This window comes from Ictidomys tridecemlineatus, chromosome 3 (assembly GCF_052094955.1).
Source record: "Ictidomys tridecemlineatus isolate mIctTri1 chromosome 3, mIctTri1.hap1, whole genome shotgun sequence".
Lineage (NCBI taxonomy): Eukaryota > Metazoa > Chordata > Mammalia > Rodentia > Sciuridae > Ictidomys > Ictidomys tridecemlineatus.
In genome coordinates, this window is record NC_135479.1 from 165,705,663 (window position 1) to 165,717,788 (window position 12,126).

Here is a 12,126-nt window from a genome sequence, read left to right on the forward strand (position 1 = left end):
ACATCTTGAATAGCTCTGAATGTGAATTATCTTAATTTTCCAATGAAAAGACACTGCATGAGCTAAGAACAAGACCCAACCGTATGTTACCTACATACTCACCTCACCAGCAAAGATACACAGACTGAAAATAAAATGATAGAAAACAAAATCCAAAAGCAAGCAGGAGAGATAGAGAAGGTCACTTTATAGGAAACATATAAGGAACAATTCATCAATAAGTTACAGTGGTTATGAATTTACATGTCAAAGCATCCACTTTTGTAAAAATACAAAACACATGTACCAAAAAAACCTACTAGACATAGAGAGATAGATAGATCCCAATAGCATAATTCTGGATGACTTCAAAGTCCCACTCTCACCAGTAGACAGAACATATAAACAAAAAATTAATAAAGAAACTAACAAAAAATTGCTAATTTGATAACAAATGATTTACAAATTAACAAATTATACTCTAGATAAAATGGACTTAACAGACATTGTCTTAAACTAAACCACATATCAGGCCACAAACCAAGTCTTCACAAATTTAAAAAAGTTGAAATAGTATCTCACATCTTCTCTACTCACTAGTAAAGAATGAAACTAGCAATCAACAGACACTGCATAAATTATTCAAACACATGGAAAGTAAACATCACACAAAACCTATGGAGTACAGCAAAAAACAATTGTAAGAGAGAATTTTATAATTTTTATAGTTTGTGCCTGTATTGAGAAAGAGAAAGACGCTGCACACCTGTAATCCCAGTGACACAGGAGGTTGAGATGGGAGAATTATGAGTTCAAAGCCAACCTCAGCAATGTCAAGGCTCTAAGGAACTCAGTGAGACCCTGTCACTAAATAAAATACAAAATAGGGCTGTGGGTATGGCTCAGTGGTTGAGTGCCCCTGAGTTCAATCCCTGGTACCCCTCTCCCCTCAAAAAAAGAGAGATCTCATACGATCTAAATAAGAATCTCAAGGTCTTAGAGAAAAAACAACTAACCCAAAACCAGTAGTAGGAAGGAATAATATGAATCACAAAAGAAATAAATGAAATGGAGACTAAAAAGAAATAATACAAAAGCTTAATGAGTTGGTTCTTTGATAAATCAAGCAAAATTGACAAAAAGAATAGGGAATATTTTGAAAAACTGTATGTCAATCAATTGCAAAATCTAGAAGAAATAGACAAATTTCTGAATGCATAAGACCTAGTAAAATTGAACCAAAAAGATACTTAAAAATCTAAATAGACAAATAAACAATAATGATATTGAATCAGTAATAAAAGGTCTCCCCACAAAAAAAGCCCACTGCTAAATTTGAACAAACTCTTAAGAATAATTAACACTGATGTTCCTCAAATTATTCCATAAAATAGAAGAAATCCTTCTCAACTCATTCTTTGAAACCATCATTACCCTGCTACTGAAACCTGACAAGGACACAAAAACAACAAAAAAGAAAAACTGTAGACCTATATTCCTGATGAAGAAAGGGGCAAAAGTCTCAATTTAAATACTTGCAAATAGAATTCAGCAGCACATTAAAAAGATCATATACCATGTTTAATTTGGCTTCATTCCAGGGATGCAAGGATGGTTAAATATGTGCAAATCATTAAACACAATACACATAAGTAGAATCAAGGATAAAAATTACATTATCATCCTAACAAATGCAGTCAAAATTTAATAAAATTCAACATCCCTTGATGATAAAATCTCTGAACAAAGTATCTATAAAAGAAGCATACCTCATTATAATAAAGGCTATATATGACAAACCCATAACCAACATAAATACTGAGTAGGGAAATACTTAAAGCATTTCCTCTAATAACTTTTTTCCAATTTTTCTTCTTTGGAAGATAGTACCATTAGGAGATGTTCAGTTTTGTTCACACAAAGCCAAGCAACTTAAGTCAGGCAAAAACAAAAACAGCAATTTCCATCTCTCCACATGTTTTTCAAATATCTAGACCCCTTAAATTTTGCATAAGTAGAATTATTAGGATATGGAAGTTAATTTTTTTTATATTTTTCTCATTCAATGCTAGGTAACCAGTAAGAGTTTTAAAAAGTAAAACCTTAAGTTTCTCTCAGATATTAATTTTAAGAAGTTTCTGAAAAGAGAAGGAGGAAAACCTTAGGTAGGTGGAAGTATATAATGCAGGATTCTTGCACTCATCTGTTCTCTGCCCAGAGACTATATTTTTCACCCTGTTTCTGGGAAGGACTTTTTGGAAGGAGAAGGAAAAATACCCAGCCAATTTCATTTTCATTTGGTCCCTAATGTGTTCACCAAAACTACAAAGATCAGGGTTTGTGAAGGATGGTCAAAGTTGCTTTCCAGACAACTGGTGCCACTTTTGAACCAGAAGATGCTATGTTTTATTCCTTGAATGATGTTTCCTGTTCATTTTTTTTCTTTTGCCAAGTTGTACATGCTGCCTTAATATGAACTAGTCTTTTGTGCTTTTTCTAACTTAGGGAATTATATTGGATTTGGGGTTTTTTTTTGGTATGATTCAGGATAGTGCTATTTTAATAAAACTGCAAATAGATGTGTAAATAAAATAGGAAGTATCTTTTTAAACAAAATTTCTGGGAAAACACCTGTCTTAAACTTAGCATATGAAAAATTTCTTTTGCACTGAAAAGACTAATAACTCAGTATGCTTGAAAATATCCAGTATATCCAAGGAAAATTCTATCAAGTGTATTATCCTAACAGATCATGTTTCAAAAAAAAGACATGAAATTTGTCTTTAATCTTTTATGTATAAAACATGTTTGGATATACGTATATTTGGTGAAATAGTTACTATAGTCACATCAACTAATATCAATTCATCCCCTTACATAGTTAATTACCTTTCTTGTGTGTGTGATAGGAGCACCAAAATTCTACTTTCTTTTCAAATTTCTGGCATATAGTACAATATTATAATTGTAATCTTTGTGTTGAATCTTGTATTTCTGAACTTAATCATTTATACCTTTTACCTTCTGTCCTGTATTTCCTCACTTCTTATCCCAAACCCCCCACCCCAGCTATCTGCCATTTTATTCTCTATGTATTTGAATTTTTTAAAAATACTACATATCAATAAGATCATACAGTATTTTTCTATACGTGGCTGGTTTGTTTCACTTAGTATAATGTTCTCTAAATTCATTCAAGTTGTTACAAACAATGAAATCTCCATTTCAAAAGCAGAATAGTATTCCATCATGTGTAGATACCAGTTTCTTGATTCATTCATCTAGTTTCTAGATACCAGTTTCTTGATTCATTCATCTGCAGTGGATCCTTAGGTTGTTTCCATATATTGGATGCTGTGAATAATGCCTCAGTGGAGAGGGAGGTGCATCTATCTCTGAAGTGCTTGCCTCATTTCCTTTGGGCATTTACCCCTTAGAAGGATTGCTGATTATGTTAAATGATAGCTTTATTTTTAACTTTTTGAATCGTCATCATACTATTTTCCATAATGATTATAACAACTTAAATGTTTTTTTCTCTACCTCCTTGTTTTCTCTTGTCTTTTTGGTAATAGCCATCCTATTGAGATGATCTCTTGTGTTTTTAATTTATATTTCTTTAATGACTGGTGATGTTCATCACATTTCCCACTGACCATTTTTGTGTCATCTCTTCAGGTCTTTGCCCAATTTACTTCAGATTATTTTTTTCTATTTAAAATATTTTTAATCAACACATACTAATTATACATATTTATGGGGAACAATATGACCTTTTAACACATGTATTTGATGTGTCATGATCAAGTAAGAGTAACTGGCATATCTATCACCTCAGTGCACTTGATTGCTTTAGGAAAATTGAAAATCCTCTCAACTACTAGTTTTGAAATATTCAATAAACTGTTGTCAACAATAGTCATTCTAGTGTGCAACAGAATAGTACAGAGTTGTATGAATTCTTTATGTGTTTGGGATACCAGTCCTTATCAGGTACATGGTGTGCTAATCTTTAGACTCCTCTTCATTTTGTTGATTGTTTCCTTTTCTGCGCAGAAACAATGTTTTTACAAAAAGAGCCTGGGCATAAACAGTTTTTTATACTACCAAGGGAGAAATAAACTTTCCTGAGGTTAATTATCACTGCAATCCAGAAAAGTTGTATTTTTTAAGAGAGTAAATTCCAAAAATAATATCCCTATTCCAGCAGAACCCATCACGGGACATCAAGAGATGTAATAGCTTTTGTTCTAGGAACACATGGTGTGAATAATGAAAGAAATAAACAAGAAATCGAGTATTACACACTCTTCTCCAAGGGATATTCAAAGGGTTTTCCAAAGCCAAGACTTAGCCTGCCAAATATTAAGGGAAACGACTATGCTGAAAAAGGTACAGAAGAATAACGGAGGAAAAGGAATTTCCTGAATCTTAGGTTGCATTTAGTTGGCATTTTATTTTCCTATTGCTGAGACTGTGCATAGTGTTAGTGAACACTCACAGGTTGACAGGAGAGGTCAAGATTCCCCCATTTAAATATCTTCTCTATCTCCCAATTTCTCTGACTTCTGAAATGCCAGATTTAGAAATAACATGTCTTTATAAGGAATTAGTGAAAGTCTAAAAAAAAAATACAAATATCTCTTGGAAAGGTAGTTTGCCTTTTTTGCCCCAATAAGTCTAGTTTGGGGTTAACATAATTGAAAACTAAGGACTTGTATTGAATATAAGGAGCTAAAGCAGTTTGGAGCATAAGTCTAGGATCTGAAGGTTTGAAAAAATGGAGAAAAGTCTTAGGCAGAGAAGCATTGAGAACATAAGATATTACTAAATAGGGAGAAAATTAGCACAAATCACCCTGATAGAAAAAAAGACTCTGGAAAAAAGAAAAGAAAATTTTCATTTTACCTTGAAAGAAAGAAACAAACAAAGACAAATCTTCCTATAGTGCGTATTTAAAATACTCAGAACCAGGCCTCATGAAAAATAAAAATTTGTAATCTGAATGTTTCTTCATATAATCATCAGAAACAGTTCTAAACAAGAGTTGTTTACAAAAGATGTCAGGAAAATGATAGTAAAATTTAGAAATTAAAAAATATATATATTTTATAAAATTATACTGGGTCTAGTTTTAGTTATGGAAGAGAATCCTTTCTCTTTGTGCCGTGCTAGCCAACTATGAACATTGATAATAAACTATTTCTGTTGTGCAAACAGGCTGTGCAGTGTACAAAACACACTCCACATGGGTGGCAAGTATGTTACCATTTGACAGCTTTCAGATCCTGCCTGAGAATAATAAGCTCTCTGAAGGAATCACCTCTATTATATATGGAAAATTGATTAGACAATTAGAAAGCCATCAACGGATAAAACAATGAGATGGCTTTCTAATTGTCATTAATTTAAGTAAATAACTAAATTTAATGTGCCCACATTAACTAAAAAGAAGAAAATGGTCTTCATAAGAGTAATGTGAACTATAGAAGAAGGTTACAAAATTTGCACATTCAAAAAACTTTGAGAGAACAAATTAAATGGGTGGTTCTTACCATCAGGTGATTACCCCAAGGAGTATCTAGCAATGTCTGGAGACATCTCTGCTTGTCACAGTGGTAAGAGTGCTATTGGAATCCAGTGGGTAGAAGACAGAGAGGCTGCTAACTGTCCTGCAATGAATAGGGCAGCACTCCCCAACATACAAACTATCCAACCTCAAATGTTGACAGTGCCACTATTGAGAAACCCAAGTTCTGTCTAGCCTTTGGACACTCAAAACAATAACAAAATCCTATCTGATTCTTTAATCAGCTCTAGGTGGTATGATCATGATATCTAAAAAAAATGCATGAATTCTTGTATTAGTTCAAAATACCGTAAGTGGGTCACAGATTGCATGTGCTAACTAATTGAATAGAGTTAATCCCAAGAACATTTTAAAATTGGAGAATGTCTTAATCATTGGAAAAGTCTGGTTTAGAAATGTGCTTTCTTTGAAAAAGGACACCCAAATTTTAGAAGGAAGTTTCCCAAATAGTTGCATAAAGAGGAGGAAAAAATGAAAAAAGTAATTTCATTCTTTGCACTGAATTCCCATGGAGACTAAAAGAAAAGATCTATGTTAACATGTGGCTCAAATAAAAGTTACTGTTTGTTCTTTATTTTTTTTTTTGACACAATTTTTTTCCAAATAACTTATTTCTCTTTGTCAGTTATTTGTGTTTTTTCAAGACTAATGCCATGGCCTCTTATATTGTTTTTACCATATATAATAATGGAAAATGTTTATTTATTGATTTCTTTTTAAAAAAATTAAGCAATACTTAAATATAAAAATTTGAGGAACTTTTGTAATATAGAATTATGCCTTCAGGAAACTATTTATGAAACAGAATGACAAGATTTATCCAAGTATTGTGGTGGCACTTTTTCTTCATGCTGATGACAACTTAGATCTTACACAATTAGCTGGGGTTAAGAAGAAGGAATTTCAAAGTCTATACTTTGAAATTTCATAAAATAAATTTCATACTAGATCTTGGTAGAAATATACAATGAAGTTGACTGGTAAAAAGGGATGTATGTTTAGTTTTTAAAATGGTTTATTACTTGATGGTGTTTTGATCAAGGTGTTATGGGACACTGTACTATAAGAAGTGAGGTAAATTGTTTGTTCTCTTACTTTTTAGCCAAGAATGAAACTTTGGCATTACCTGCTGAATCTAAAACACCAGAGGTTGAAAAAATCCCAGCACAGCCCGTTACAGGTAATGAGATCCTTCTGATGATATTGAGAAAAGAAGTAACATTTTTTTTTTCAAAGTGAATTATGTACTAGTCTCTATTTTTTTTTTTAGTGAAGACATAGTAGGAAATTTACTTTGATCCCCAATGTTTGAGAAATGAACTATTGAATCAGAAGTGTTAGATAATATGTAAGCTATATATTTTACTTTAAATGAAAGTTGTTACATTGACATTAAAATAGTTTTACACTAAAATGTATTACCATGGTTTTAGTGCTTTTTTTTCCTATAAAAACCTGAGACCATTTTTCATTGCTTTCCTTTCACAAGTGGTCTGTTTGGCAAAACTGCTTTATATCTGTCACATACCTCTAGCTTGATAGCTGTGAAAATACCCTGGAATCACTTAGAAACAAATGTACCTGGGATATCAACAACCTAGTGTAAAGAATATATAATAGTTCAACAAAAATACTTTAAAGAATGAATGTAGTAAGCATATTCCCCAGAGTTTATCACTGTTACTAATAAACACTCAACTTCTCTCAATGAAACTATCCAATCTAGTCCTCTGGGGATACATTAATATCTCAAGTACAGAGTTTTTGCCAGAGCTATACCACCTTATCCAAACAAACTTCTGCCAAGAATTTCCCACAATCCACACTTAGCAAAGTAACTCGGATCTGAAGTCAATTTTTCAATCCACAAAACTGCCATTACTTGAAATATCCATTATAGTTACTTTGTATCAAACTTTTGGACTTGTAGCTGATCCAGAGAAGATATGATTGATGTGGTAATAAAATAGCATCAAGAAACATATTGAATTAGGAATATTTCTAACAGAGCAGGTATGTTCCTGCCTAAAGAGAGATTGGACCTTCATAGGACGGAGGTAGAAGCTACTTAACACTACTGGAATAAATGGCTTGGGTGAAATTCCTGGTAGTGTTCTGATTTCAATGCAATTGGTCAGTACCCAGAAGAGCCCAGGCATGACCCAGTGGGTGATTCCAAGTCCTTCTCTGCCTCAAAGCTTCTACCCATTTTTCCAAGTTGTACTTTCTTCTCTTGGCACAGTGTCTGATGAGAGTCTACAGATTTATTAATTCTCTGCCAAACCCTCCTCAGAATTTTCCACTTTAGAAATACTTAGGCAACAACCACAACTTATTATTCAGTATTGTGTTTATTTCATGTTCTTACCCTGCAAAATTCTAGCTCACATTTCATTCCAGATCTCAGTAACCATGGTTCTTCTTTCACTCAAATTATTTACCTGAGCTGTTCACTGCCTTTAACCTAGCAGTTGGAATAGCCCTATGGTTGAGTATTTGAGTCCTGATCATAATTTCAATCCTGTTCCAAGCTTTATAAGTTTGATGTGGTTTGAGAGAGAAATCCGATAATGTAAGGGCTTTAAGTAAATCTTTTAGCCTTAGGTCATTGTTTTATTTGCCCATTTATTTAGAAAACTAGTCTCTGCTTATTTACTGTAGCCCTAGAGATAAAGAAAGACAAAAATAATAAAAATAATAATTAATGTGATAAATGTTTTAACGGAGGTCAGTGTGATGTGCTTTTGCAGAGCACACAAGAAAAGGGGACCAAGTCCAGAAAGGACAGGTGGGGAAAAGAGTGCCCAGGCACCCGGTCCTTAACATTAGGATCTGAAAAGAAATGGGTTGTATAAATATCAGCTGGTAATTCTAAAGCCAACAAATGATGTCTTGTGTCCTTTGTTTGATTCATCATTTATCTTAATTAGTTGTCCTTTTTTTTTTTTAATCTTTCAGTGATTCCTGAAATAGTTCCCAGAACCATTAAACCCACTGTGTCTAGTGAAGTAGATGTTTCAGAAACAACACTAGGTAACTCTAAGGACTTTTTTTCCCCCCTAAACAAAAAGACTGTTGCAAAAATCTCCCAACCTTCATAGAAAAGTAAGCACAATGCTTTAGCCTGCCCCTTCCTCCCTTCCCTCTCCCCACTGTTCCTCTCTTTCTCCCTATTTCCTGGCAGTTACTTTCCCATTTCTTAGGCCATTTCTTTCCAAGATGTAACACATGCCTTGATCTTATGACTGATCTTCTAGGCAGAGCTGGATGCTAGATGCTAATTGCATGCTTTTTTAAAGCTGTCTCTTGGGTTGAATATGCAGAATACCATCTTTCAACCTCCAACTTTGGAAGGGTGGGAAAAGCCTGCGAGTCTTGACTGTCCGCGCCTTCTGCTCAGATTGGCTTTTAGAAGTCTTTTGCATACTGAACTCGGGAAGAATCCTCCAAAGAGTCCTCCTATTTAATAAGAATTTCATGTCACTTATATTTGCTATTTTTTCCCAAGAGAATCTAACTTGCTTTTTTGTTCTCTTCCCCTGTAGAATTTCATTCTGCACTTGTAATGTTGATATTCTGAAAGTACAACCTTCAAATTTTAACAGCTATATAACTCTTACAGGTTTGAAAGTCAGTTCACCTCTTGCCATATGAAGTATCAAACTGCTCTTTGCACTTTAGTGTTGTGAAGGTTGCTATGCATGATCATGGTGAAGCAAAATCAGGTCATGACTCAAGGTGTTGCTAACTGCATTCTTCTTTATTGCAGTTCTCAGTGAAACGACTCCAGAAGCATTGCAAACTATTCTAATGCCTAAATTTGAATTGCCCCTGAGCACACTAGGTAAAAAAAGATTAAACACTTCACTTTTATTATTTATTACCTTGGAAATTTTATGCATGCTTGATATAAGTCCTTAGGTTATTGCACTCAAATTCATCTCCCTAGAAGGAAGAACAAATGATTTATAGAACCATGAGTTCCTCAACACCCAAGCCCTTAAATGTGCTAAAAATCTGTGTGACTTTGTATCCTAAAGAGGCCCTTCATATGATAAATGCATTGTTGTATTTTTTTCTTTTTAGTGGTCACATTTTCATGTTTTATTCTTTCACTCATAGTCATTCAATTGAACAAATTGAATTTTCTGCACAGTTGTTTTTACTCAATTGTCTCTCTTAATAGAGTAGATATATTTCTACAGACTCCTTAGAATTTCTTAGGATTAATTGCTTAGAATTTCTTTATGAGTGCAATATTTAAAAAGATAGAGTAACATATATGCAAAGCCACATAGATACAAAAATCACCTTTAAAAGCTATCAGGTAGATATTTTCTAATTCAAATGTATTTGGTGCTTGGTTTAAAATTAAATGAAGCTGGGTGTGGTGGCGCACGCCTGTAATCCCAGTGGTTTAGGAGACAGATGCAGGAGGATCATGAGTTCAAAGCCAGCCTCAGCAATTTAGCAAGGCACTAAGCAACTCAGTGAGACCCTGTCTCTAATAAAATGCAAAATAGGGCTAGAATGTGGCTCAGTAGTCAAGTGCCCCTGAATTCAATCCCCAGGGCCAAAAAAAAAAATTAAATGAAATATACCTGAGAGCACATATAAGCATAGCTAAAGAAAGAAGGGTAGAAAGAAGAGCCCAAATACCTCAGATATACTAGCTTAAGTATAAAAAAATTGGAAAAGAAATATTATGTTTCTATGCATTTAAACCCAGAAGTAAGAAATACTGCTAAAGATTCATCATTTGACATGAAATCATTCCTGTTGTGTTTACTGACTTTGCAAGCCTGAAATTTTGAAAGTCTCTTCTCTTATTTGTACCTCCAGTCATAACTGTCCTATGTGTTTCATTACAGCTCCAAAAAGTCTTCCAGATTTTCCTGAGGCAAAAACACCCTTCCCTTTTGAGAAACCACAGGGTACTTTGGGTAATAAATGTACCTTATAATTGATGTTTAGAATGTGGGTGGTGGACTGGGAATGAAGCCCAGTGGCAGGACACTTACCTAGCATGCATGAGGGCTTTGCATTGCTTATTCTGTAGGACACATTTATTGGGTCTTATCTCTGCAAACCTTGATGAACTAATTAATTCTGTTAACTCAGGCAAACAGTCATTTCTTAGACAAAAAAAAAAGATAAGAGAAGGAAAAAAATCCTATTTGATTATATTTTTTCACATTCAGTAAAAATAATCAGTCTATTATTATTTGATGCAATTCAGTTGCTTAGTTTTCTGTGCTTAAAAATGTTGAGAGTGATCTGAAGCTCTCGTCTCTCCCTAGCCACTGATCGTATGCTGTATGGATGGGTATATATTGATTTCTTCTCAATACTTAATGACTTTTGATGCAGTCTTCTGGTGACCACTTCACCATACCAGTAATCTATTCCTGTCCTTTTTCTCTTTAAAACAAATACTCAGGAAATTCTGTTTCTTTCCAATATAGCTTCAAGTGAAAAGCCATGGATGGTGCCTACAGCTAAACCATCTGAAGATTCCAAAGTTGTACAGCCTCAAACTGGTAATTGCATCCTTTAAAAAAATGATCTTTTTATTTTTTATAGGTTACTTAACTGATTACCAATATATTTTGTGGCAAATGGAAAAACTATAATATATTCCTGATATTTATATGAATCACATTTTTTCCCAATATAAAAACCAAATGTTCTGTACTTGTTTCAAAGATATATGTTTTGATTTCTGGATACATTATTAGGAGTCTGGCTAGAATGAACTATGAATTGCCCCACTGGTTTTCTAGAGATCTGTTTAGTGACATGAGAGCAGTAACAAAAGTGCATCATGTTAAATCATGTCTGACTTAGCTGCATGAGCTTAATATTTCCCTTGCAAGTGGATACTTGTTTCATTTTTGGTAAAATAATTCCACAAACTTGAGCTTACTGTGCGCAAGCTATTATGCCAAGTTCTAAAATCTGTAAGCACACCATGATAGAGAGGAAAACCTGCACTTTTTAGGAGTTAATAGCAGGTCTTACTTTCAGTCCCAGCTCTCTTACTAACTATGTGATTTAGCTATTTATCTTTACTTTTCTGGGTCTTAGCTACTTTTCTCTTGGGAATTCTTGTGTTCGACCTATCAAATTAATGAGCTAACTTCCCATTCTCAAAAAGTAGATTCATTCTCTCTCTCTCTCTCTCTCTCTCTCTCTCTCTCTCTCTTTGGTACTAGGGATTGAACCAGTGGCACTCAACTACTGAGCCACATCCCCAGCCCTTTTTTGTATTTTATTTAGAGACAGGGTCTCACTGAGCACAGAGTTACTTAGGGCCTCACTAAGTTGCTGAGGCTGGCTTTGAACTTGCGATCTTCCTACCTCAGCCTCCCAAGCCTCTGGAATTACATGCGTGTGCTACCGTGCCCAGCTCCATCATTCTTTATTTTAATACCTACCAGTCAACTAAAAAAGAGGCTATTCAGCATAAAGAATCATAAGAAAACATCCTTTGTGATTACTTCATAATTTTTTGTTTTATTTTAATTTTTGTGAGCTTCTAATTGTTGTGACTTTAT

General features: G+C 33.9%; 1 protein-coding gene across 45 annotated transcripts in view; it reads left to right on the forward strand.

The window, feature by feature from the left end:
* Abi3bp (ABI family member 3 binding protein) overlaps nucleotides 1–12,126 on the forward strand; it is a 233,367-nt gene that overhangs the window by 114,447 nt on the left and 106,794 nt on the right. For 42 of the 45 annotated variants that reach the window (XR_013436924.1, XM_078044323.1, XM_078044324.1 and 39 more), the window contains exons 10-14: nucleotides 6,672–6,749; nucleotides 8,528–8,602; nucleotides 9,339–9,413; nucleotides 10,441–10,512; nucleotides 11,035–11,109. Coding sequence is in view for 44 of the 45 variants with exons in the window: in XM_078044323.1 (XP_077900449.1) it covers nucleotides 6,672–6,749; nucleotides 8,528–8,602; nucleotides 9,339–9,413; nucleotides 10,441–10,512; nucleotides 11,035–11,109 (375 nt within the window). In the remaining variant the exon portion in view is untranslated. The remainder of the gene's footprint in view (nucleotides 1–6,671; nucleotides 6,750–8,527; nucleotides 8,603–9,338; nucleotides 9,414–10,440; nucleotides 10,513–11,034; nucleotides 11,110–12,126) is intronic. The other 3 variants (XM_078044325.1, XM_078044342.1, XM_078044365.1) reach the window with 1 other exon arrangement.